This window comes from Schistocerca americana, chromosome 2, assembly GCF_021461395.2.
Source record: "Schistocerca americana isolate TAMUIC-IGC-003095 chromosome 2, iqSchAmer2.1, whole genome shotgun sequence".
NCBI lineage: Eukaryota > Metazoa > Arthropoda > Insecta > Orthoptera > Acrididae > Schistocerca > Schistocerca americana.
In genome coordinates, this window is record NC_060120.1 from 302,316,459 (window position 1) to 302,343,060 (window position 26,602).

Sequence of the window (26,602 nt, forward strand, 5' to 3'; positions counted from 1 at the left end):
TTTCGTAAATCACATACGGATTATCTGATTGCAATTATGAAGTTACATAAACTTTATATTCACGGGAAGTAATAGCGCTATATTTAGATTTTGTTTCAAATGTGATGTTGCTGCAAAAGTTACAATTTATAGATGTAGAATGTAGTAGAATAAACAGAGTACTATCAGCGCAAAGCTGATACCGACACGTGATTGCTAAAACGCAGCCGTCGCAGCATACGGAGTTAGAACTGAAAAGGCAACAGAACATACAAAATCGTATCACAGCTCAGCTATAAATGAGTGAATTCAATCTGGCATATGGAATGTAGGTTCAATGAAGGCGATGGAGCTTGTCCTTTCTCAAAGTTCAGGCCGTGCTGAAATTTTCAAAACTCTCCTCATGGAACACACAATCGCCCAGTGCGTAGTTACGAAGTTCCTACTTACGTATGGCAGCAAAATACCAATGGCAGTTTTCGCTCTGTTGTCTTTTCTGCAGACAATTTATACCAATTCACCTAATTTGACGATTGGGTTCATGATAACTTAATATTTCATTGCAGCAGGCTTCCATATGTTGCGACCTCCGTCAGTAATTCTTATATAATTTACTGTATAGTTTTCAGATTTCAATTTCCAATATGAGTTTCGCAGCGAAAGATCCATTACCACAGTATTCATCATTCACATGAGGTTTTCCGCCATGAACTGGCGAAGCAGTCGAACAGGCATAATCTGAGAATCTACTTCACTGGTCTCCCAAGGCGAAATTCCTCAAGACTGTTTTTTATCGTACACATATCGTCACAAAAACAAGTAAACACTGAATATGAACACTGTTGCCGGACGCTGTGGGCGAGCGGCTCTAGGCGCTTCAGTCCGGAACCGCGCTGCTACTATGGTCGCAGGTTCGAATCCTGCCTCGGGCATTGATGTGTGTGATGTCCTTAGGTTAGGTTGAAGTAGTTCTAAGTCTAGGGGACTGAGGACCTCAGATGTTAAGTCCCATAGTGCTTAGAGCCATTTGAATTAGAAATGCTGTTTATAAGTCTGCAGTATGCATATAATCCGACTGGATAAAAAAAAAACCTGAATCCCCCCCCTACAGAAACAAACAAACAAAATTATCTCCACAAACATAACACACTTTCTGCCGCATCACGCAAACAGATATATCAATACCGTATCAGTCCGAAGGAAGACGGAATGGATAATGGGCTGCTAGGAAGTGTACCTAAAAGCACCTGTTGTGATATCTCAAAGCTATTTAGCTACTCATAGCGAAATTAATATGAGTTACCTCCAATCCCACTGATTAACATGCGGGGTGTACTTCTGAGGTGACAAAAATCACGGGATAGCAGTATGCACGTATACAAATGGTGGTAGAATCATGTTCACAAGGCATAAAAGGGCAGTGCATTGGCGGAGCTGTTATTTGTACCCAGGTGAATCATGTAGAAAGGTTTCCGCCGTTATTATGGCCACACGACGGTGATTAAAAAACTTTGACATCGCAGTTGGACGCGTGCAGCAGTTAGACGCATGGGACATTCCATTTCGGAACTCGTTAGAGAATTCAATATTCCAAGATCCACAGCGTCAAGAGTGTGTCGCGAATAGTAAATCTGAGGCATTGCCTCTCGCCACGGACAATGCAGTGACCCAATGCCTTCACTTAAACGACCGAGAGTAGACGCGTTTGTGTGGAGTCGTCAGAAACAACAGACAAGGAACGCTGCGTGAAATAACCGCAGAAATCAACGTGTGACGTGCGACGAACGTATCCGTTAGGACAGTGCGGCGAAATTTTGTGTTAATGGACTATGCCAGCAAATGGCCGACGGCGACATCGCCTGCAACGCCTCTCCTGAGTTAGTGAGCATTTCGGTTGGACTCCAGACCACTGTAAATCCGTGGGCTGGTCAGATGAATTCCGATTTCAGTTGGTAAGAGCTGATACTAGGGTTCGAGTGTGGCGCAAATGTATTCGACGCATTAGAAGACGGATATGGAGACGTGCGTTCGAGTGGATTCTGAAACAATTACTTATCGTGTCAGAGGTTCAGAAACTCAGAAGTATGAAATAGAATTACTCCACAGTTCGTATCTGATCCGACTGGACCAAAACAAGCAACGTGAACCGCTTTTCCATTTATAATCACCTCGGAGTCGACGGGATGTTACGCCATAGCATTCCTTCTGTCCTTTCCTTCTACGAATACAAATTATTTACATGGAGAAAACTACTGAGAACACGATGAGGAAGATACAAGACGTTATTTCACTGATGGAGCCTGATATTACCTTCAAGCAGTGATGATAAAACAAATTTATCTCCTGTTAAGGACGACATAAACTTTTGAATTATTATAGTAAATCCATTAATAACTTAACAAAATACTGTAAGAGAATGATGTATGGCAGTTATTTCGGTCGTTTTCGTGGTTACCATCATGGCTGCGATGAGGATCAGTAATTTCGAGAACGATTTACCACCAGAAGGAAGTTCTTATTCATTGGTCTGAAGATGACCACAGTAGTGGTCGAAACCGGTCACCGTAATAAATAAATTGTGATCAAGACTGTTTCTGATAGTAAAATCTCGAGAGAAATACAACTATTATCAGAGAACACCTGCTGCTTGACAAAGGAGACAAATACAGAAGATTCCAGATTCGTAGGAGCGCTGCAAAAAGCAGATAACACAGTTGATGGTACATTATTAGATCGCTCGTGGTTCGGTGGCTAATTTTGCATAAAGCTCCACTCTGTCTTCTATTGCCCACCTGACGCCGTACCCTAGGGGGTCTATTTTATGGGCATGGAGTACCAGTCATCAGTACCGTCATTAAACAACACAGCATTTGCCTTCTTCCTGTCACGTATGATCGCCCTATAACAGACGAGGCCTTCTGCAGAGCGGGTTTTTTCCGTTCCGCTTACTGTTTACTCCCTGTCAACATTCACCCGCAAAGTCCAATTGAGGGGGTCAAATGCCTTCGCCCCACTTGGCAATAACGCCGCCACGCACGGACGACCACTCGGCGTTATTTATACGACGGCATCCCTTATTTCTGCAGCACAATTAAAACCGGATTGATCCTGTCTCAATAACAAGCGTACTTTTACAGTTTGCGCGGGTGAAACTAGATTGTTCCTGTTCGCTTGCTCAGCTCTGTTGTCTCGTAATTATTACCCTTCTCGTTAACGGCTGAGCTATTGGGAACATCTGGCGGCACCGGAGTATTACTTGCAATTTGCTGTTTGTCCGTGGGACGGTGACAATGCTGGCTGTCTTATCTTCTCCAACAGAGTGAGCCTGTAACGATTATGGTTCCAAGACTTGGCAATATCACCAACGAGCACGCATACGAAAATTCATGCGTAGGAGAACAGCGGCACCTAGAGGCCTTCTTCCAATTTTTTTTAGCATTTTTCTGTTTTTCTACAAAAGCTCACACTACAGCTTCGTTATTAACGAAGCAGAAATGTATGAGTGATACTGTTTTTTAATTTTCTTCTCAGTTTATATCCTCTTACGCACTAGTTAAAATTTACGATGAGTACTCTGGAAGTGTCAGTTTCTAATTCTCCTAATTCTCCATTGAAAATATGTCTTTAGCAAATGTACCGGAATTGCTGTTGAAGGATAGTATTTTAATGGAATAACTGCGACCAGCTTATTTCGACAAAATAGTTTTCGAGCCTTTTCAGGCTTATCTTCGGATATGACATAATTATTTCCATGGCGCGATGCTGCGTCACTGTGGGTGGTACTTTTATTAACATTCACCTTGTAACCTCAATTTTCAAACTTTTCTAGTATACATTAACTGCTGGTGGATACATAGTGACAGTGTTTGCACTGAACAGTGGCCATAAGGCACTGAAAATGGAAGCGAGAACCACTTATACGTAGCGACATACAGGTTATCGACAAAAATATGGAAACGCCAAAACACAACACATTACCGAAACTAATACGGTGTAGGAAGCCCGTTGACATTCAGAACAGCTTCCAGTCGTCTCGGAATGGATAAATACCAGTCCTATATGGTCTTCGAGGGAATCTTGCACCATTCTCCTGCACAATAGTAGCAAGTTCAGATGAAGGTGGACAGCGATCACGTACCCTTCTCTCCAAAGTAGGCCACAAAGGCTCAATAATATTGAGATCTGGGGGCTCCCGTGGCCAGGGGACATGCAACAATTCACCCTCCTGTTTTCACAAAATCAGTCCTGGACGACGTGATGTCTGAACACGAGCCCTGTCCTCTTAAAACGCAGCATCACCATCGGGGAACAATCATTGTACCATGGCATGAACCTGATTAGCAGTAATGTGACCTTGCAGAGTAACGATGGAGCCCATGAAATAACACGACATGGCTGCCCAAATCATCACCGAACCCCCGCCATGTTTCACTCCTGGGACGCAAACGCCAGAAGTTGGAAACAGTGGGAAACAAGACTCATCCGACCAAATGACTTCCTTCCATTCCTCCACAGTGCAGGTTTTATGGCTTCGGCACCACGTTTTTGTGTTACGGATATTTGCATCAGTGATGAGCGGTTCTGGAATTCTAGCTCGTCATGCAGTTTCCTTCTTGTGGATCTCCCTTCGAACTGTTTTGGTGGTGACAGGGTTCGCGACTGCGACATTCAGTTTTGCAGAGACTTTTGCAGCTGCAGACGACTTATTTTTCATCACAACCCTCTTCAGTGGCCGTCTGTCACGATCACTCAACGCACAGTTTCGTTCACATTGTGAACTAGCAGGTGATGTTTTTCCACTTTCCCTGTAGGCGGAGCCTCTTAAAGTACTAAACACTTCGGCCACCTTGATTACTAAAGCACTCGCTATACAAGCCCCAACAAACTACCCACGTTCGAATTCATGTAGCTCCGATATACTGCACTCACAACGACATAGAACACTTTTCTGACCAGGACTGACACTAGTAATGTATTGAGAACATTACACAAGTGCCGTTCGTGGTCAAATACAACAAGGCAACCTGCAGGCATCTGCCTTTTGTTCAAGCATGCATTTTTCGCCGTTTTTCCACATTTTTGTCCAACCTCTGTAGGTGTGTTTAGGTGGAGGAGAGGGTGGCATATAGCTTCAGTGGAGTAATTCCACCAAAGCTAATAAAGGACCACCACGCACCTTATTTCTTGACACTTTCTTGAGAAAGAATTTTCAAGCAGATGAGGTATCACAATTGAAGAGCGAGATTAAAACACTTCTATACGGGTAACTTGTTTTATGTGAAGGATCATGCTTTCATTAATATACTAATATTAATTAAGTAAAACATGAATAAAAAAATGCATCGATTCGAAGTAGTTTTCAAATACTTTGTCCCCTCAGAATTCCAGTTTTGTAGTTAACTAATCAAATACAATTTTTTTGTTCACATGTTAACCACATTCTTTTCAATTCTTTTGTTTAGAATTTTTGTAGTGATTTTCATTTTTGTATGTTTGTATCCCTTCCATCCCCCACGTCAGTCCTGTTAAATCACTACGTTATTAACCTGAATCGTATGGAGACAAAAGTGGAACTTTGAGGATCATCGAACTGTATATTGATAAACAGATTATTCCCTAAAACGGGTCTTCAGTGTCTTTCAAACTGCGTGAATGAACATTTTATTCAAAAGCATTTCGTAATTCTGACATATGGCTTGACTGAACACATAATAATGAAGTCACAACCACCATAATACCGCATCACCTGAATGTGGGCATTTTCAGTGAGTTTCAGCAGTTCTAGTAGAGCGATTCGAGCGACAGGTTTTACAGCTTCACAAGACACTGTGTATATTCACTTCTGGGTCAAATTACATTGGCAACACTGACGACCGCCGTATTGAAGGGCAGTAGATACGTTTTTGTTTTGTGCTCGAGGCTACAACAAGCTAACAATCAAATCATGCAAAGTTTATATTTGTTTTTTAAGCCTTAAGGTCGCCAAACATCAAATCAAGCCGAAACCTATAATTCTGAACGAAATGACATCTACAAAAATAAGTAAGAACACTAGTGGTTTGGGTTTGAGAAATTACTGTTACATACAGAAAAATCCTCGCTCGCATCATTAAAGCATTCCACGTACTAAGAGCATTATAGCACAGAAGTATTTATAGGATGCTTTGAGAGTGGACAAGTTACTCTCACCCATTTTTCGCATACAGAAAATTATTAAAGATTTTGTTACAACCTCACGCACCTTGAGCGAGACTAGTTAACGGCCTGAGCAGACGTTGATTGAGCCTGGTAGGGCGCTAAAAGCATGAGGTATTTTTATGGTTCTTAGCTCGTAGAAATGGCATGTTGAGAGTTGAAAGCAATTGGCGGCCTGCCCATCCAACAGTAAATCTTGTCGGACAGGTCCACAGCCGTACAGGGCAGACAGGGCAGCCCCTTGTTGAGACAGGTCTCCAACAGAACATTGCCGTCATCCCTGCCATGGCGCCAGCCAAAGTTTGGGCTGTGGGCGACAGTCCAAAGTAACGCGTCTACACAGTGGAGCCGTAAACCAGGCATTGTGTGCAGAGCCATACGTAATAAAAATTCACAAGTTTTCGTGTTTGCCGATACTGCAAATAGGCCTGTGAACCATTTCCATTGGCCCCCTTGGTTGTATAAGAAACTCCGCTGTCTGAGAAACGTTTAGAGATAGAATCTTTATTACACCTCATAGCTAGGACTAACAAGCTCCAAGGCACAGGCGATTTAGATAAATATATTTAAGACTGTATCTGTTCACTTGTTGCATTGGAAAGCAACACGACTTCAGAGAAAATTATCTTCCCCCTCTGCGAAAAGTTAAAAAAAAGCCAGTAACTGTCGGTTTCTTTTCTCTCCAGAGATGCAGGTTTCTTAAATCTTGCCCTGGTTTCACATGAATTTATGCTGTCGTGTGGGAGGGGAGATTTAGCGCCTCTAGAGCTCTGTGATTGGCTTAATATAGGGTGAAGGCAGTGTCGTTTGTGCACTTTGTAGGAAAACGCTTTTTTTTCAGGAGAGGTGCAAGGCAATCGGGTGTGTGACTTTGGTCTGGTAAGCACTTCTGGTCAAAGCTCTGGAATGTGTGGTTGGTACTTGGGACCAGTCCTGAGACTTATTTCACTTGCGAGTAGTTTAGACTAGGGAGCCTGTGGTGAAGTTCTCACTGTACCAACAGTGTGACTTCAAACGTTTTGGACTGCCCGTTTGCCGAGGGCACAATTATTCGGTTTTGGTTTACCAGTCTTGACGTTTGGTATCCTTGCGTGCTCTGTCGTATAAGAGAGCAAAATTGGTCCTTGGTATGACCAGTGAACGGATGTGTCACACACTGAAATCTACTGTGATTTCAGGGGTCTGGTAGAGAGTAAATTGCGATCCGTCTGCCTGGTCGCTAGACCGTGAGATTTTTGCATTTCTTTAGTGGTCGCGATCGATTCACTGGTGCCGCCACCACGTCTCACCTCTGCCGCACACATCTCGCAAGCCGCAATTTAGATCGCCGCACGAAGCAAACGGGGTAACATACTGCCGCACCGGCATTGTCAGGGCGTACAGATCTCAATCGCCACTTGCTCTCCGCTGCACATATATAGAAAAACTTTAGTAGATTTGATCAATCAAATCTGCTCAAACCGTCTTTGCCAACCTAGGATCCTTGTCCAGTGTAGTCTTAAACCAGCTGTTAGTTGTTTATGGTATTCAATCAATAACTTGTTTAGCATAATTTATGTCTGTTTTCTTAGAAAAAAATAAATGTTGTTTGAACACTAAAATTATGGCAACACAATGAATCATTTAAGCAGTCCCCCCAGTGTACCTTTCAGCTTCTATGCTATCATAAACCACCTTCGAAAAATTATTTTTAGTACCTAGTTGTATGAAGTCCAATAAATCTATAGTCCTCTGGTTCGGACCATGTCGCTAAACCATTAGCAGAACGCAAGTTCATGCATCGCAGAAGAGCTACAAGATCATATGCAATTCAAGCAAAGGAGGATTTTATAAATGCAAGGGTAGATTTCTAATCTGAGTTGCTATAAATGGCTACTTTTAATCTTAAATGAGCAGAATAAATACCTCATTCCAGTGACCACCTTATGATAGCATTATATACTTTTTCAGACGAGAGCCGTCACTTGGTGTCTGCACCGATGGAAAATGCGCAACACCAAGGAAAAGTTGTGCGCCATAAACGAAAGTTGGTAATCGTGTTTCTACATCTGGAAAATTATGCCTCTTCAAACTTCACGCCACTCGCAAAAGAGTGGCGCTAGTAACACCACTATGAGGATGCAAATCAGGGCCGGTTGGTGTGGCCGTGCGGTTCTAGGCACTTCAGTCCGGAACCGAGCTGCTGCTACGGTCGCAGGCTCGAATTCTGCCTCGGGCATGGATGTGTGTGATGTCCTTAGGTTAGTTAGGTTTAAGAAGTTCTAAGTTCTAGGGGACTGATGACCTCGCATGTTAAGTCTCATATTGCTCAGAGCCATTTGAACCATTTGATTTGCAAATCAGGTTTGGTTTAAATACACGCTGTGACGGTTGTGAGTGTTAGCTGCCTTTGAGATTGGACGTGGTGAGTTGATGTTAGTCGAGAATTCCTTAAAGGCGACAAAGGCGCCATTATCAACACGTCATTGATTTTTAGTGAGGTCGTGTAATAGGGCTACGAGAATCTGCATGTTCCTCCTCCGATGATGCAGAAAGATTTGGCAGGACTGTAGCCACTGTACATGATTGCTGGCAGCGTTGGTCACGGAAATGTACGGTCGCAAGACGACCAGGCTTCGGACTGCCACGTGGCACCAACAATCGTTTCCGACGTATGGCTCTGGCACATCGTACTGCATGTGCTGCAGCAGTTCGAGCACCAGTTGGCACCACAGTGACACAACAAACTGTTACAAATACGTTACTTTGAGAACAGGTCCGAGCCAGACGCCCTGTAGCGTCCGTTCCATTGATCCCGAACCATCACCATTTGCGACTTCAGTGGCGTAAGGTGAGAACTCATTGGAGGGCAGGGTGGAGGTCTGTTGTGTTTTCTGATGGAAGCTGGTTCGGCCTCGGTGCCAGGTTAGAAGGAGACCAGCTGAGGGCCTGCAACAACCCTTTCTGCGTGCTAGACACACTGGACCTACACCTGGAGTTATGGTGTGGGGTGCGATTTCGTATGACACCAGGGGCACTCTCGTGGTTATCCCACGCACCCTGATTGCAAATCTGTACGTAGATCTTGTGATTCGACTTGTTGTGCTTCCATTCATTAACAGCATTCCAGGGATGTTTTCCAACAGGATAACGCTCCCACACATATCGCTGTTGTAACCCAACATGCTCTACAGAGCGTCGACATGTTGCCTTGGCCTGCTTGATCACCAGATCTGTCTCCAGTCGAGCACGTATGGGATATCATCGGACAACAACTTCAGCGTCGTCCACACCCAGCATTAACCGTCCCTGTATGGACCGACCGACTGCAACAGGCATGGAACTCCATCCCACAAACTCACATCCGACACCTGCACAACACAATGCATGCCCGTCTGCATGCTTGCATTCAACATTTTGGCGGTTACACCCATTATTAATGTACCAGCATTTCACATTTGCACTGGCTTATCTCGCGCTTACATTAGCCAATGATCTTGTATTGTTAATCACTTAAATACGTTACCTAGACAAAAGTAATCCAGAAATTTCATTACTCTACATTAATTACTTTTTGGTGTTGCGATTTTTTCCATCAGTTACTTTACACTGAAACTGTCGACATTTTTTCCTAGTTGTGATCACGTTTAGTTTCCTAAATGCGTTCACTGTAATGTGAGCCCTATGGCAATATGTCAAATAAAATAAGAACAGTAAATCCGTGAAATCGCTTAAACCATGTATAATAACCTCGAATGTAAAGCGTAGCTCTTCTTGTGTGATCCTGAAGACATTCATGTAAATGAGGGGTGAGCACCGCAAGAACTTCTTGGTCATATAGTGTCTTTCAAATCAGTAAGAAACGAACACAACTACGATGGCTTTGCTTCCATTTACAACCACAAATATGACTTATTAGAACTCTGGGAAATGAAAAGGCTAACACTGCAGACTAGATACTGTACTTGCCAAGAATCACGCTATCGAATTTCACGGATGACGAGGAGGGTCATGTGCCGGAAAATGTGTGGCTGGAGGTACAGAACAATAAGGTGTATCATATTCATTCAACTACTATCCCATGGCGAACATTGTTCCAGTTACCCAGGCCGAGTGACAAGTCGCATTAATACAGATGTGGAGGAAAGACCCATCAGCGTGCAGTGCTTGTGGCATATTAGCTTTAAAACGCAACATCTTAATTAACCATTTAAAATCTTCCCAGACAACTGTTGTGGACTTTACCTTTATACTAATTAACAACGAGATAAGTCCGAGTATTGTTTTTGTACTTGCTGTGTTTTTGGGGCCACTATACAGATGGCAAAGTACGATATTTTAATGTCTCTCAATTGTTTTCCTTTGTCAGTGACATGATATTTGTCAGCCATCTCTACGAAAGACCATAGATCTGTTTTATGCTTCTCAGTTGAATAAGTATCACAAGGAACGGTGAAGATCTGACCAACTCTGTTCTCTCAAGTTAGTAATTTGCGATTATTTTCTCTTCGCAGACTTCAAGCAATGATCAGTAGGACGAATTCATAAGCGTTCGCCAATCTGGCCTAATGTAAAAAAACAAACTGTGTAAAAACATACACAGTGAGATCAAAATCTACCGGTAAATTTTTAGAAGTTGAACAGAGATTTCCTGCACGCATAGTTGTGTCTTACTAGTGTCATGATCAAATCTGGGAGTAGCAGGCAAGAGAGCATTTAACTGTGTTTTTCAGCGGCTAGTACCATCATTTAATGAAAAAAAATCTTACAAACATGACGTACATTTCGTATTACATGCATGCGGGTATTCTCAGTTCAGAACAGGGTTATAAAGATAATTAGAGTAATAAAACGAATGAATATACGTGTAACGAATACAGCAGGCCAATGATTTCACCTGTCAAAACAGTAAAAATGGTTCAAATGGCTCTGAGCACTATGCGACTTAACTTCTGAGGTCATCAGTCGCCTAGAACTTAGAACTAATTAAACCTAACTAACCTAAGGACATCACACACATCCATGCCCGAGGCAGGATTCGAACCTGCGACCGTAGCGGTCGCCCGGCTCCAGAGTGCAGCGCCTAGATCCGCCCGGCCACTCCGGCCGGCCAAAACAGTAAAAATCTGATCCACAGATAAAAATATGTAACCATAGTTTGGATTTACCCTGTATTGTATACTGTACAAAAATTAGGAGGCAGTGATGAAACTGCAGCAGGTTGATATACGTTTACAATTCAGTAACATCGTCACAAATATAGAGTGAACAATCCATGATATAAAGTCAGGGCCTGAAGATGTCAACTTTACCCTGTCTGCCTTTCTCTCAGGTTCATCTTTCTGTTATGATATAATAATGGATTCACATGGATTCAAGAACAGAAAACGATGAAATAGGTAAGCTGACAGTTCCGTGTGCGTACTTATTTCAATAAATAGTGTCACTCACCAAAGTCACTTGCTGAGGGTTTCGTAATGCAGTGGCCGGTATCAGACACAATTAAGTCAGTACTAACTGGTTACGAATTGAACCCATGCCAAAATGAGCTGCTGCTGAGAAAGATTACGCGACAACTTCATAAAATGTCGAAACATGACGGCAGTCATCCTTTCTGTTTCCATAAAGTACGGAACTTACCCGCAGTCAAGTGTGTCTACATTTAGTTTGAATTTCTCTATGAGCAGGACAAGACAACAGCCTGTTCGTAATAATTTACGAAGAAGCCAACGCGACCCTCTGTTTCCTAAATACCTGTCGATCAGTATTTGATGTATATGAAACACTGAATTCCACAAACAAATGAATAATGGACTACGTACAGTCGATTGCAGCAATGTCAGTCGCCGAATAACTAATTTGTCTACTACGATTACAGTCTAAACTTCAAAAGTTCCATGTTAACCCTTAGCATACTACTTGAACGATTCTGTACTCCCAATCAGATCTTGGGATACTTGTTTCTCTTACCATGTACGTCATTTCTATTATTATTTTCATCAAATTCGTTGAAATAATTCCGATCTCATCTCTTCGGTTTATTTACTTAAGTGATAAAATTTACTAATTATCCCGGTGGATTTCTTAAGGCTACAAGCGACAGACACTCTAACGCGTTCCACATTCGGCTGAGACATCGTTGACAGTCCAGGGCTCTTCCGTTTTTATAGGCAGAAAGTGTTTGTAAATTATTGGTAAGTCTACGGTTGTTAGCATCACTTGGTAGGATAGGAATCGAACGTAATGTAGGGATAAACCTAGAACTGCAATAATGAATTCACTCTTTCGGATCTACAAACCACAGAAGGTTTGAATATGACTTGATAAATAAAAATTTTTCACTGACCTAGATTCATACTCAGATGTTTTGTTTCTCACAAGCAGTCGCCTTAATTATTTTCCCCGATGGGGCCTTTGCGCTGCCCATTCGATTAGCCCATCCAACCAAGCCTCGAAGACGGACTCATATATCCAATGTCATTTAGGTTTTCCTCCTATCATGAGCTCTTCCACAGGGTTGCCACAATCCTGATTCAGCATTTTTGTACAAATTTCACTCATAACATTTCGTACCACTGGTATTTCATTGATTATATTCCTCTTGAGAATCCGTTTATTTCAGTGAATTTAATGCAGTTGTTAGTGAAGGCTGTTATTTCTAGACTGGCCACTACTCTTATTAGCAACTTCTAGCGCCAGGTTGAGGAAACAGTTTACGAACATAGGCACTAGTAAACTGGCATATATGTCCTTTTAGTCTAATATTGAATCCACTAACTTCATCATGAAGAAGCAGGTCCTACAGGAATGGGAAGAGCAGCTGTCTCACTTGACAAAGGGACGACGGACTGATCACCTCGCCGTTTAGTCCTTAACTCGAAAGCAATCCGCCAAACAACAAAGGAATGACACTACGCAAAAATCCAGCCTCCCACTATGGTTGTCTCAGACAAGATAATCTTCATCTACATCTAAATGATTACTCTGAAATTCACAATTAAATGCCTCTCAGAGGGTTCATCGAACCACCTATAAGATACTTTTCTACCGTTCCACGCTCGAACAGTACATGGGCAAAACGAACACTTGTACCTTCCCGCGCGAGCTCTGATTTCTCTTATTTTATTATGATAGTCATTTCCCTCAGTATAGCTAGGCGCCAACAAAATATTTTCGCAATCGGAGGAGAAAGTTGGCGATTGAAATTTGATGAGAATATGTTGTCGCAACGAAAGATCGCCTTTGTTTTAATGATGTGTTGCTTGTATTCTGCTTAACTTTTGCTCGTATCCATAATACAGTATTGGGTAGGATAAATGATTCCATATTCGTTTTTGTTTTATACAAAACAGAAGCTGGTTACATTGCTGATATTCTTTGGGATCATGTCTATTTGTTACCTCTTGGGCAGGCCACCTGTGGCCGAGCGGTTCTAGGCACTTCAGTCTGGAACCTCTCGACCGCTACGGTCGCAGGTTGGAATCCTGCCTCGGGCATGGATGTGTGTGGTGTCCTTAGGTTAGTTAGGTTTAAGTAGTTCTAAGTTCTAGGGGACTGATGACTCAGATGTTAAGTCCCACAGTGCTCAGAGCCATTTGAATCATTTTGCTACCGCTTACGAATCCGTTTGTAAACTGCTCGGCTTAAACGCGTTGTACATGTATTGCTCGTATTCTAGATTATGTTTCTTCGCTTCCGTTTTTCGTACTTTCTGGCATTTAATGGAGGCCTGCGAAATTTTCACTGGAGTGAGAGAATGAGTCTAGTATCTTGATTTCTTCTAAAATGTATTATTTGTACCTATTAATAATGTGTGAACACATTTGCGTATTTACTGTCGTATTTTTAACATTTGCAGGTATTATGCAGACAGCATTAATAGGTACTACTTATATATATGTAGTACCTACTAATAATGTGTGAATACCTTTGCGTAACTACTGTTGTATTTACAGGGAAGAATGCTCTAGTCACCAAGACTACAAGTTCTCATCTATACCTAGATCCATCTCTGCAAATTACGTTGAACTGCATGGCATTCAGTGACAAGAAGCGACGCCATAGTCGTTTCGTGACAGGATGTAATAAAGCAGAATATCAATTCTGTAAAAAGCTGCTTACATGCAGTTCTCCATTAAATATGAAAAAGTAGTGAAAGCGGATGAAAACGAAAATAAAATTAAATAGAAGCAATATACTTACAATGCACTTAAATCGAGCATTCACACACGGATTCGTAAGCAGTAAAAAATATACGTAAGCTCACAGAGCACCAGGCTACAGAATCAGCTTCTTTTTCATATGAAACAAGAATAAATAATGAATCATTGACTCCGCCCAATATTATGTATGCGAGCAGAGTACAAACAACAAATTTATAATGCAGCTCAAAGTGCAATACACCCAAAAAGTCGTAACCAGAAAGAATAAGCGATGAAACAAGTTTTTCTTTACTTTGAAACAAAAACAAATTTGAAAGAATTTAAATCAACCGATAGGACAACGAGACGATGGAAAACCGATAAACTTGCAGCACCCAAGTGTTCTGGCAGCGAACGAATTTTCGCTCCCGTAGTCGTATGGACCAGCACAAGAAAAAAAGGTCATGTAAGTAAGGGATCTAAAATGCGTACCTTAAGAGTTGTGAGCACTTCTTCAATAGAAGAGATATGTTTCACCGTAGCGCAGATGGACAAGTGTTCATACCTCTTAAGGTGTACATTTTAGAGCTCATGTTGAAACGGTTACGTTTAACAGGTGAATGGTGGAAGATTCGTTTTACTAGTGGAGTGAGGGAATTAGATTAGGAAACGAGACACTTAAAGTAGTAAAGGAGTTTTGCTATTTGGGGAGCAAAATAACTGACGATGGTCGAAGTAGAGAGAATATAAAATGTAGACTGGCAATGGCAAGGGAAGCCTTTCTGAAGAAGAAAAATTTGTTAACATCGAGTATAGATTTAAATGTCAGGAAGTCGTTTCTGAAAGTATTTGTATGGAGTGTAGCCATGTATGGAAGTGAAACGTTGACGATAAATAGTTTAGACAAGAAGAGAATAGAAGCTTTAGAAATGTGGTGCTACAGAAGAATGCTGAAGATTAGATGGGTAGATCACATAACTAATGAGGAGGTATTGAAGTGAATTGGGGAGAAGAGGAGCTTGTGGCACAACTTGACTAGAAGAAGGGATCGGTTGGTAGGACATGTTCTGAGACATCGAGGGATCATGAATTTAGTATTGGAGGGCAGCGTTGAGGGTAAAAATCGTAGAGGGAGACCAAGAGATGAATACACTAAGCAGATTCAGAAGGATGTAGGCTGCAGTAGGTACTGGGAGATGAAGAAGCTTGCACAGGATAGAGTAGCATGGAGAGCTGCATCAAACCAGTCTCAGGACTGAAGACAACAACAACAACAACAACAAGTGGAGTGAAGGACGTTTACACTGAGTGGAGATTTGGATTTGGTAAGGGAGTGCGAACAGTTACGTTTAAATGGTGGAGGTTGATGGAAGACTGAATTAGATTACTTTTCCCGTCGAACGGAGGACGGAGTATTACATGTACTTTTACAGTGGGCTGGTTGGATTACTTTTGCTAATCCAGTGGAATGGAGGAGGTACAGTATATACTTATTGTACTTGATTTCAACGTTCGTACCTCTAAGCATTAACTTTGTTTTCCATTTTAACTTTCATTTAATCTTAACTTTTCTTTTGGCTTTAGGCCATCTGATACTCACTTAAAGAAAAGCGCAACAGAAGATTATCTTCCATATTTAGCATATTAATTAGGAGAATGGAACAGGTCGTCTAATTTCAACAATGAATCTTTCGCTTTAGTCTTCCACGAATACATTAAAATGGGAATAGGATCGCGTTCTAGAAATAATGAATACACTTCCATACCGGACTGGGAAACCAAGTCTCATTTTTTTTCTGTCAAGCACATAGAACCCAGTTGATTCATGCACACATTGTTATTAGCCAAATTAAAAAAAATGATATCGAAACTTGACATGAAATTTATTCCGAAGGTAAATAAAAGGATTATCCCTGATTCCTAAAGAAACTCCAATGAAATGACTGAAAATTCGCACTTTAAATATTTCAGATTCCACCATCCGTGGGTTACCCAGAGATTGGTCCATGCTCACCAGCCCCAGCCGAACAGTAATACTTTCAGCCCTAGACTGCCGCTTTCGTTACCCCTGAGGTGGGAACGGAGAGAGGCGGGGAGCCATCAAAGATGCGGACCTCTTACCTGCCAACCTAATTCTTTTGTCTACTATTGTACCAGCTCTGAAGACCAAGCCAGGCTTTTCTGCCTTTCTACTTTCCCTAAAGCAATTGGCAAATCTGAAGGAGTAGATGAAACTGTATTAGCAGACAGCTACTAGCTACTCTCACGAAAACTTACTTTCACTCGTTCCAGTTAAGCACAACAGGATGATATAATGGGACAAGTATGTGGGAGTGTTTCACGTGCCGATTTATTTGTAACACAATAAGGAAACTAAAAGACGTAGCCATGTAAACGACACACTTCCTTCCGAGAGGCTAGTTGCACACAAGTACCATATATCACTATACGGAGGGATCTGAAGGAGCTTTCTCAGTGTTTACATGACGTTTTTGTCTTGTTTTGATCCATACTACCAGCTCAGAAAGTTTGGCAGAGGAGTTCCGGTTCACCCTTTGTCAGAAGTAGCAATGTAGACATAAACTTTTATCTCTAATGCGATCTCCATGCCTCGATTTGACCACTCCCATATACTGTCATAGTTCGAACCCGCCAGGGTAGCCGAGAGCGCTAACGCGCTGCTTCCTGGACTCGGGTGGCGCGCCGGCCCCGGATCGAATCCGCCCGGCCGATTAATGACGAGGGCCGATGTGCCGGCCAGCCTGTATGTGGTTTTTAGGCGGTTTTCCACATCCCGCTAGGTGAATACCGGGCTGGTTCCCACGTTCCGCCTCAGTTACAGGCGTCGCAGACATTTGAAACACGTCCGCACTATTTCACGATTTCCACTAGATGCAGACAGCTGGGGTACACTGATTCCATCCCTGGGGTGGGGGGGGGGGGGGGGGGGGGGGGACCGGGTGGCGGCAGGAAGGGCATCCGGCCACCACTAAAACTAACCTTGCCAAATCTGTTGTAACCACGCCGACCCTGCAATCGATGCGGGACTATGGCGTAAGCGAAAGAAAGAAAGAATACACTGTCACAGTTCGACCAGATTTCTAGCTGATGTCACCACCGTTCGATCAGATTTCTGGCTGATGTCACTACCGTAACTCCAGAGGGATTATCCAGTGAACGTGAGGCTGGTGACATTGCTATCTAGACCGTTGACCCCCAACCAACCAGCCGAGCAATGAAGCCAGCAGTGTCAGCGGCTGCGCCAGTGAGAGGGACGGACTGTACCTTGCCGCTGCCGACGGGTCCCACGACGGCGCACAACTGGCCCGGCTGCGCGCGTATCGACACTCCCTGGAGCGCGTTGTAGGTGCCGTCCCAGGAGGCGGTGGCGCTGTGCAGCGTGGCCTCGCCGCGAGCCGTCTTCTCGTCCTGGCCCACCTCGCGGACCTCCGGCTTCAGCAGGAACTCCTGCGTTCAGACAACACACCCAGTCACACTCTGACAACTCACCGATTTATAAATAAAGCGCACGCCAGACAACGTATGTTCATTGCTGTGGCTGGTTTCGGCCGTGTTACCTCGTCTTCAAAGTAAGAAGGAAGATTAAGGATGTCAAACACCTTTCAGCCGTCTAGTTTCCAAACTTATTTTATTTGGCTACCAGTTTCAGCGTTTTACTACGCCATCTTCAGGCCCCTGACCGACGTGTAGGAAGATTCTACTTCGGTTCCGGTCAAAACAGGTGCCAGCAATACTGGTTCAAAATGGTTCAAATGGCTCTGAGCACTATGGGACTCAACTGCTGAGGTCATTAGTCCCCTAGAACTTAGAACTAGGTAAACCTAACTAACCTAAGGACATCACAAACATCCATGCCCGAGGCAGGATTCGAACCTGCGACCGTAGCGGTCTTGCGGTTCCAGACTGCAGCGCCTTTAACCGCACGGCCACTTCGGCCGGCTAGCAATACTGGTATTAGTATATTTTTGCTATAGCGATCACATCAGCCATCATCTGCCGACTGGTCTGATGTGATCGCTATAGCAAAAATATACTAATACCAGTATCGCTGGCATCTGTATTGGTCGGAACCGAGGTAGAATCTTCTTACACGCCGGTCGGGGGCCTGAATATGGCGTATTAAAACGCTGAAACTGGTAGCCAAATAAAATAAGTTTGGACACTATACGGCTGAAAGGTGTTTAATTTGACATCCTGTATCGAACAGCCGAGACCCGCAACCATCTCTAAAAAGATGGACATACAGAGAAGGAAGACTAAGGTTTCACATCCCGTCGATATCGACGTTATTAGAGCCGGAGGGTCATTCCAGGGCTAAAATATGGGGAGTACGGCAGCTGTCACCGGCATCAGCTGATACGTGTCGTTTTTATTAGGAAATGATTTAAAATTGAATGATCATATAAGGTTGATCGTCGGTAAAGCAGATGCCAGACTGAGATTCATTGGAAGAATCCTAAGGAAATGCAATCCGAAAACAAAGGAAGTAGGTTACAGTACGCTTGTTGGCCCACTGCTTCAATACTGCTCACCGGTGTGGGATCCGTACCAGATAGGGTTGATAGAAGAGATAGAGAAGATCCAAAGGAGAGCAGTGCGCTTCGTTACAGGATCATTTAGTAATTGCGAAAGCGTTACGGAGATGATAGATAAACTCCAGTGGAAGACTCTGCCGGAGAGACGCTTAGTAGCTCGGTACGCGCTTTTGTTGAAGTTTCGAGAACATACCTTCACCGAGGAGTCAAGCAGTATATTGCTCCCTCCTACGTATATCTCGCGAAGAGACCATGAGAATAAAATCAGAGAGATTAGAGCCCACACAGAGGCATACCGACAATCCTTCTTTCCACGAACAATACGAGACTGGAATAGAAGGGAGAACCGATAGAGGTACTCAAGGTACCCTCCGCCACACACCTTCAGGTGACTTGCGGAGTATGGATGTGGATGTAGATGTAATGGTGACCAATTTAACACTGTGATATCACGGAGCCAAACTAAAGTCCGCAACGTGAATCGATACTGCAGACGTTAGCTAGGGCTCCGCAACAAGCAGTGGGTGGCACTCTTGAAGATCACGTCCCCTCTCTCAGTATAACAGCGCCTTCGCGTTGAGGTCAGTGTAGTGTCCAGAATGCAAGAACTCAATTCAATTCGTGACCTCTGCTACAGCAGTCAACATCATCATGTAGGACAGGACAGTTATTAAAGTTTCTGATGAAATGTACTTCCATAAACGTCGCATTTCGTACTTTGATAGTCAATGACAGTTTTAAATTATCACTCAGTCTTGTGACAAGGAAGTCAGCCAAACATAAGTAAATCTTTTATTCATTAACGTAACAAAATGAACTAATATTTCAAGTGTTCTTGTTCATGAGCCTTTCCCAGGGTAATCAAAGAAACCAGAGTAATGGCCGGATGAAAGTAGTTTCGTCTGGTCACAACAGCACTTAAACAGTGGGCTGAACTGTCTATTATCCACACATCTGTAATCTTGGCACTCAGGAAACATCTCCTGCATCGTCATTGAAAACAATACCGCGGGACTCACTTTTCCGATTTTTTCCAGATTGCGGCTAATTGTTATCCTTGACTCTGCTCACTTGCTGATACCGTGTCGTGGGAATGTAAATGAAGCTTGTAGTTGCGCGAGATTATTAGTGGCATTCGTTTACTGTAAACGCCGGTCCAGTGCATTAAAAGGGCGGTTTTATAAGATGTGTTATGCGTGTACACTATGTGTTTATTATTATACTAGAATATTCTTTTCCTTTTCATGTGACGTGCGAAAGCGGGAGAATGTGTGACGACTATGAAGATGGACCGTGCTGCCATATACGTGGTCGTCGAAGGGCAACTCTCGACGAAGTTTCTTTCATGCATTGATCCCGTTTGCTCCGTATTGACTAAATTTGTATCTGAATACTATTTATGATAGCTATACATTTTTCTGATATTATGGAGATTCGAGAAAGGTTGCGTCTGTTTCATTTGTATTGGAATGTTGTTGTTGTTGTGGTCTTCAGTTCTGAGACTGGTTTGATGCAGCTCTCCATGCTACCCTGTCCTGTGCAAGCCTCTTCATCTCCCAATACCTACTGCAACCTACATCCTTCTGAATCTGCTTAGTGTATTCATCTCTTGGTCTCCCTCTACGATTTTTACCCTTCACCCTGCCCTCCAATACTAAATTGGTGATCCCTTGATGCCTCAGAACATGCCCTACCAAGCGATCCCTTCTTCTAGTCAAGTTGTGCCACAAACGTCTCTTCTCCCCAATCCTATTCAATACTTCCCCATTAGTTATGTGATCTACCCATCTAATCTTCAGCATTCTTCTGTAGCACCACATTTCAAAAGCTTCCATTCTCTTCTTGTCGAAACTATTTATTGTCCATGTTTCACTTCCATACATGGCTACACTCCATACAAATACTTTCAGAAATGACTTCCTGACACTTAAATCTATACTCGATGTTAACAAATTTCTCTTCTTCAGAAACACTTTCCTTGCCATTGCCAGGCTACATTTTATATCCTCTCTACTTCGACCATCATCAGTTATTTTGCTCCCCAAATAGCAAAACTCCTTTACTACTTTAAGTGTCTCATTTCCTAATCTAATTTCCTCAGCATCACCCGACTTAATTCGACTACATTCCATTATCCTCGTTTTGCTTTTGCTGGTGTTCATCTTATATCCTCCTTTCAAGACACTATCCATTCCGTTCAACTGCTCTTCCAAGTCCTTTGCTGTCTCTGACAGAATTACAATGTCATCGGCGAACCTCACGGTTTTTATTTCTTCTCCATGGATTTTAATACCTACTCCGAACTTTTCTTTTGTTTCCTTCACTGCTTGCTCGATATGCAGATTGAATAACATCGTGGATGGGCTACAACCTTGTCTCACTCCCTTCCCAACCACTGCTTCCCTTTCATGCCCCTCGATTCTTATAACTGCCATCTGGTTTCTGTACAAATTGTAAATAGCCTTTCGCTCCCTGTATTTTATCCCTGCCACCTTCAGAATTTGAAAGAGAGTATTCCAGTCAACATTGTCAAAAGCTTTTTATTGGAATACATGTCTAATATTAAACTAAGTATGTGGTTCTTCTTCGCGTCAGTATCTGCATAAGGTTAGGGGGCCCCTAATTCCGTTCCTGTTCCTTGTTACGTCCAGCTAGGAATTTCTGGTTTCCACAGTTGGCAATTAATGTTTAGCAGGTTGCACATGTGTGGCTTGACTACGTTCCATTGCCTTGTTGAGAGAGTCTGTCGTGCGCAGCAAGTTTAGCGTTGGTGTAAGAGGGAATTTATTTTTTATACTGAGGTGAGTTTGTGCAACAGTCAGGTTAACACCCTGCTATTTCTAGTGTGAACACTGATTTGTGTTCGAATACTGGGCTCTATTCCAGCTGTGTGTTGTAGTTTTTGACGTATAACTGCTATAGGCGATGGTATAGCATATGTTACTGTAGTGGCCATTGCAATTAATATGGGAGGTTCATAATTTCGTCCCCCTTGCAGTTCCTACTTACGTCCTGAGGAAGAAATTTGGAAATGTTATTTAAGTTTGAGTTTATTTCCTATTTATAAATATTATTTCACTTTTTTCAGACTGACAAACGCAAGGGAAGTGAAAGGGATTTGTTGCGCAACAAGCTTCATTTGGTATCATAAAACATGCTCTTCATCTACACAGACATGCAAATTCATGTATGACACATTCTTAGAGTTTTTAAAGTAACTTGAAAACATTGTTCATTCCTAGCCTTCAAGTGATTTATAATATTAAAAGTGTCTGACAGTGATAGAATGAAAATATACTTTAAAATTAATTGTACATTCGAGAATTTTTATGGGGGACGAAATTACGAACGCATTTTTGCATTTCTGTTTGTGACTGTTAAGGTTTATGTCACACACTCACTACAGTATCTTATAACAGTTTAACTGCAGCTTACCTACAGGTGGATAATAAATTCAGTTATACATATACCAATTTTTAGCCTTTTCCACAACCTTCCAAGTCTTAAACACATCATAATCTACTACAGTGACTAAATTTGGACGCCCTACCATATGCCTGAAAAATAGTAATTCGATTTGTTAATATGGCAAGAATTATGTTACAATTTGATATTAAGAAAAAAAGGTGAAGGTACTGCAGCCTATTTTCGCTGAAGTGAAGATGGGCTGTTTATGGGCCACGCTGACGATATTGCAACGTCAAAGGAACGACAACTGGTGTAATGTTTGGCAACAGTCAAACACTATCAAAAGCAAATCCCCGGTTTCATGCTCTACTTTGGAGTGAGCAACGCTCTCTTTCCAGTTGAAAAGATCGTCTTCTGAAACCCATTTCCATCAACAAAACCCTTGACCCAAGAACTGCTTTCCGAAACGGAGAGATATGTAACAAGAGATAAACATGTGTTATGGGTGCGCGCACTTTCGCATTTAATCGCCGCGCGGTATTGTTTCTTGATCGACGATATATAATCACCTGTCCAGTAGCTCTGAAAGTTGTAGCTATGAAAGCTGTCACTCGTCTGGTAAATCAAGAAGATTTTATCCACTTAAAAACTACTTCATGGTCGAGAGTACATATGCTTGTAGACCGCTCGACAAGTCGACTAGGAGCGAAGTAAAGAGGATATAAGAACAGTGTAGGGGAGAGTGTCGTGCATTGAAAGGTGTTGCACATCGAACATAATGTACCTGGGAAGCCAGAAGTTTCCTGGGAGTTGTTACAGTCTAGCTACCGATTTTAGTCTCACATGAAGGCATAAGTACTAGAGACCACCATAAGCTCATTCTGGCATTTTCTACTGTTTTTAATGTTGAAAGACAAAATGTTGTGTTTTGTGCAGCATCTGTAAATCTCTGGAGTTCTACACATTTAATTTTGGACACTATGTTAAAGCTATTTGGAAGACATTGACACTTTCTAATTTGCAGAATTTTATGGCAAGCAAAATTCTATATGTTTTTAAAACTAGTTATGCAACGCGTGCGTGGTTAAGCTATTCGTCATCATTCGTGCATCATTTTCTGCTCTTAAACTGAAGAAAATGTTTCGCTATGGAACAAGTGATATTTGCTAATGAACTGAGTTTGTTCACTCTCTTAACAATTTTATCTGTCTTGAAAGTGAAAATTTGTATTACTTTCCAGTAACTTCTATGTCAAAATGTATTTTACTTGTAATTGGTTTTCGATTATACTTCTACTTAATTTGATGTTACTTACTGATTGTTGGTGCATGGTAGAGTAATAATGTAGAAGATAGTTTATTAAATACAGTACTGAGAAGACCTTCTGGTTTAAAATGCGTTTTAAATTTCAGTAGAATATTTGTTCCCAGGTACAAGACTATGTCATATCTTGGAACATTTTTTCACGTTTGGATAGATCTTATTTTTCCCCACATTAATTTTTGTAATTTCATAAAGAGACTGCAGCGCACAAAAAGTGAATGCCATAATTTAATAAGAGAATAATTACAGCTTATGAAAAAATTTCTACTGCATCAGTCATTTTTAGCAATATTTAAGTAGCACAATCCATTTCGTCTGCATGCTGTCATCATCGGTGCATTCCAAGAACACGTGCATTGCATTAATCTGAAGTATGATGAGTTTCATTTGCTGTCTGTACCACTGAAGTTATGTATCCAAGTACAATACTGTATAGATAGATACGCATATTTTAGTTTGTATATTAAGTTATTTGCATATTTAGACCATTTGATTAGTGCACCCACTTACATTTTTGTTGGAAATTTAGTTATCTAGCACACAGAGCACAGTTACAAACACATCGCATCTTAATACTTTCATATACAGATGTTTACATCGTTCCAAAGAGTCTTCACTGCTAAGAGAAACTAGTTTCAATTGCTAAGACAGCTATATACTGTAAAGATGAATTTTTTTATGTAGGTGCATTTATGTAATGGCAAAGATTAGATAATATCTTTACTTGGTAGAGACAATATTTTTTATTATTAAATGATAATATTTTCAATCACATAAGCTTTCAACTTTGGAGAACTTTTTGAAGAAATAAATGGTCTTTCATCCTTACTGTATGTTACTGTCTTAGCATTTGAAACTAGCTTTTCTTAGCAGTTAAGACTCTTTGGAATGATGTAAATGCCTGTATGTGAAAGTGTTAAGCTGTGATGTTTTTGTCACTGTGCTCTATGTACTAGACAACTAAATTTCCAACACAAATGTTAATGAATGCACTAATGAAATGATCTAAACATGCAAACCACTTAATGTACACACTAAAATATATGTACCTTTCTGTAAATGATTGTATTGCGATACATAATGTCACTGGCACACACAGCAAATGAACCTGATGATATTTAAGGTAAATGTGATGTACATGTAACTGAAGTGCTCCTGAAGTTGGTAGTATGCTACTGAAAAACGTCATACTAGTTAAATATTAGTAAGAAGTACCTCAAGCTTATAAATTATTTATAACATTTACAGTACAGTAGCAATCCTCAAAACATTTTGTACATGGTGATCCAGCTGCCCTTATGCATAGGTTCCATGCAACCCACAAAAACCACTTGTGAGATTTTCATTTTCTATCGCCAGCTACACACAAAGTTTTAGTCCTACAGAAAAAAATACATAGGACACATTTGTAAGATATTAATATACACTACTGGCCGTTAAAAATGCTACACCACGAAGATGACGCGCTACAGACGCGAAAATTACCGAATATGCAAATGATTAGCTTTTCAGAGCATTCACACAAGGTTGGCGCCGGTGGCGACACCTACAACGTACTGACATGAGGAAAGTTTCCAACCGATTTCTCATACACAAACAGCAGTTGACCGGCCTTGCCTGGTGAAACGTTGGTGTGATGCCTCGTGTAAGGAGGAGAAATGCGTACCATCACGTTTCCGACTTTGATAAAGGTCGGATTGTAGCCTATCGCGATTGCGGTTTATCTTATCGCGACATTGCTGCTCGCTTTGGTCTAAATCGAATGACTGTTAGCAGAATATGGAATCGGTGGGTTCAGGAGGCTAATAGGGAACGCCGTGCTGGATCCCAACGGCCTCATATCACTAGCAGTCGAGATGACAGGCATCTTATCCGTATGGCTGTAACGGATCGTGCAGCCACGTCTCGATCCCTGAGTCCACAGATGGGGACGTTTGCAAGACAACAACCATCTGCACTAACAGTTCGACGACGTTTGCAGTAGCACGGACTATCGGCTCGGAGACCATGGCTGCGGTTACCCTTGACGCTGCATCACAGACAGGAGCGCCTGCGATGGTGTACTCAACGACAAACCTGGGTGCACGAATGGCAAAACGTCAATTTTTCGGATGAATCCAGGTTCTGTTTACAGCATCATAATGGTCGCATCCGTGTTTTGCGACATCGCCGTGAACACACATTGGAAGCGTGTATTCGTCATCGCCATACTGGCGTATCACCCGGCGTGATAGTATGTGGTGCCATTGGTTACACGTCTCGGTCACCTCTTGTTCGCATTGATCGCACTTTGAACAGTGGACGTTACATTTCAGATGTGTTACGACCCGTGGCTCTACCCTTCATTCGATCCCTGCGTAACCCCTCATTTCAGCAGGATAATGCACGACGGCATGCTGCAGGTACTGTACGGGCCTTTCTGGATACAGAAAATGTTCGACTGCTGCACTGGCCAGCACATTCTCCAGATCTCTCACCAATTGAAAACGTCTGGTCAATGGTGGCCGAGCAACTGGCTCTTCACAATACGCCAGTGGTATCGTGTTGAAGCTGGACGGGCAGCTGTACCTGTACACACCATCCAAGCTCTGTTTGACTCAATGCCCAGTCGTATCAAGGCCATTATCACGGCCAGAGGTGGTTTTCTGGGCACTGATTTCTCAGGATCTATGCACACAAACTGCGTGAAAACGTAATCACATGTCACTTCTAGTACAATATATTTCTCCAATGAATACTCGTTTATCATCTGCATTTCTTCTTGGTGTGGCAATTTTAATGGCCAGTAGTGGCGTTAAGTTTTGTACTGGCATACGTTTTTGCTGGAGACCACAGTTTCCGAGTTATTCAAGAAAAAAGCGTCTGATGGTCACTTTTATCCATTTTTCTTGAATAATGGCATCTAGCGAACACGTATCCAAGTACAAAAGTTAACTGCATTAAATTCCCTACAAAAGTTCTTGTTTATTTTTCTGTAGGATTAATAGTTTGCTCACGGTGGGTGAGAGAATATGAAAATAT

At 42.1% G+C, this 26,602-nt stretch overlaps 1 protein-coding gene across 1 annotated transcript in view; it reads right to left on the reverse strand.

Moving 5' to 3' along the window:
- The window catches only part of LOC124591186 (ATP-binding cassette sub-family C member 4-like), a 384,591-nt gene that overhangs the window by 137,524 nt on the left and 220,465 nt on the right, over positions 1–26,602 (reverse strand). The window contains exon 9 of the mRNA XM_047131714.1: positions 17,580–17,762. Within this exon, the coding sequence (XP_046987670.1) occupies positions 17,580–17,762 (183 nt within the window). The remainder of the gene's footprint in view (positions 1–17,579; positions 17,763–26,602) is intronic.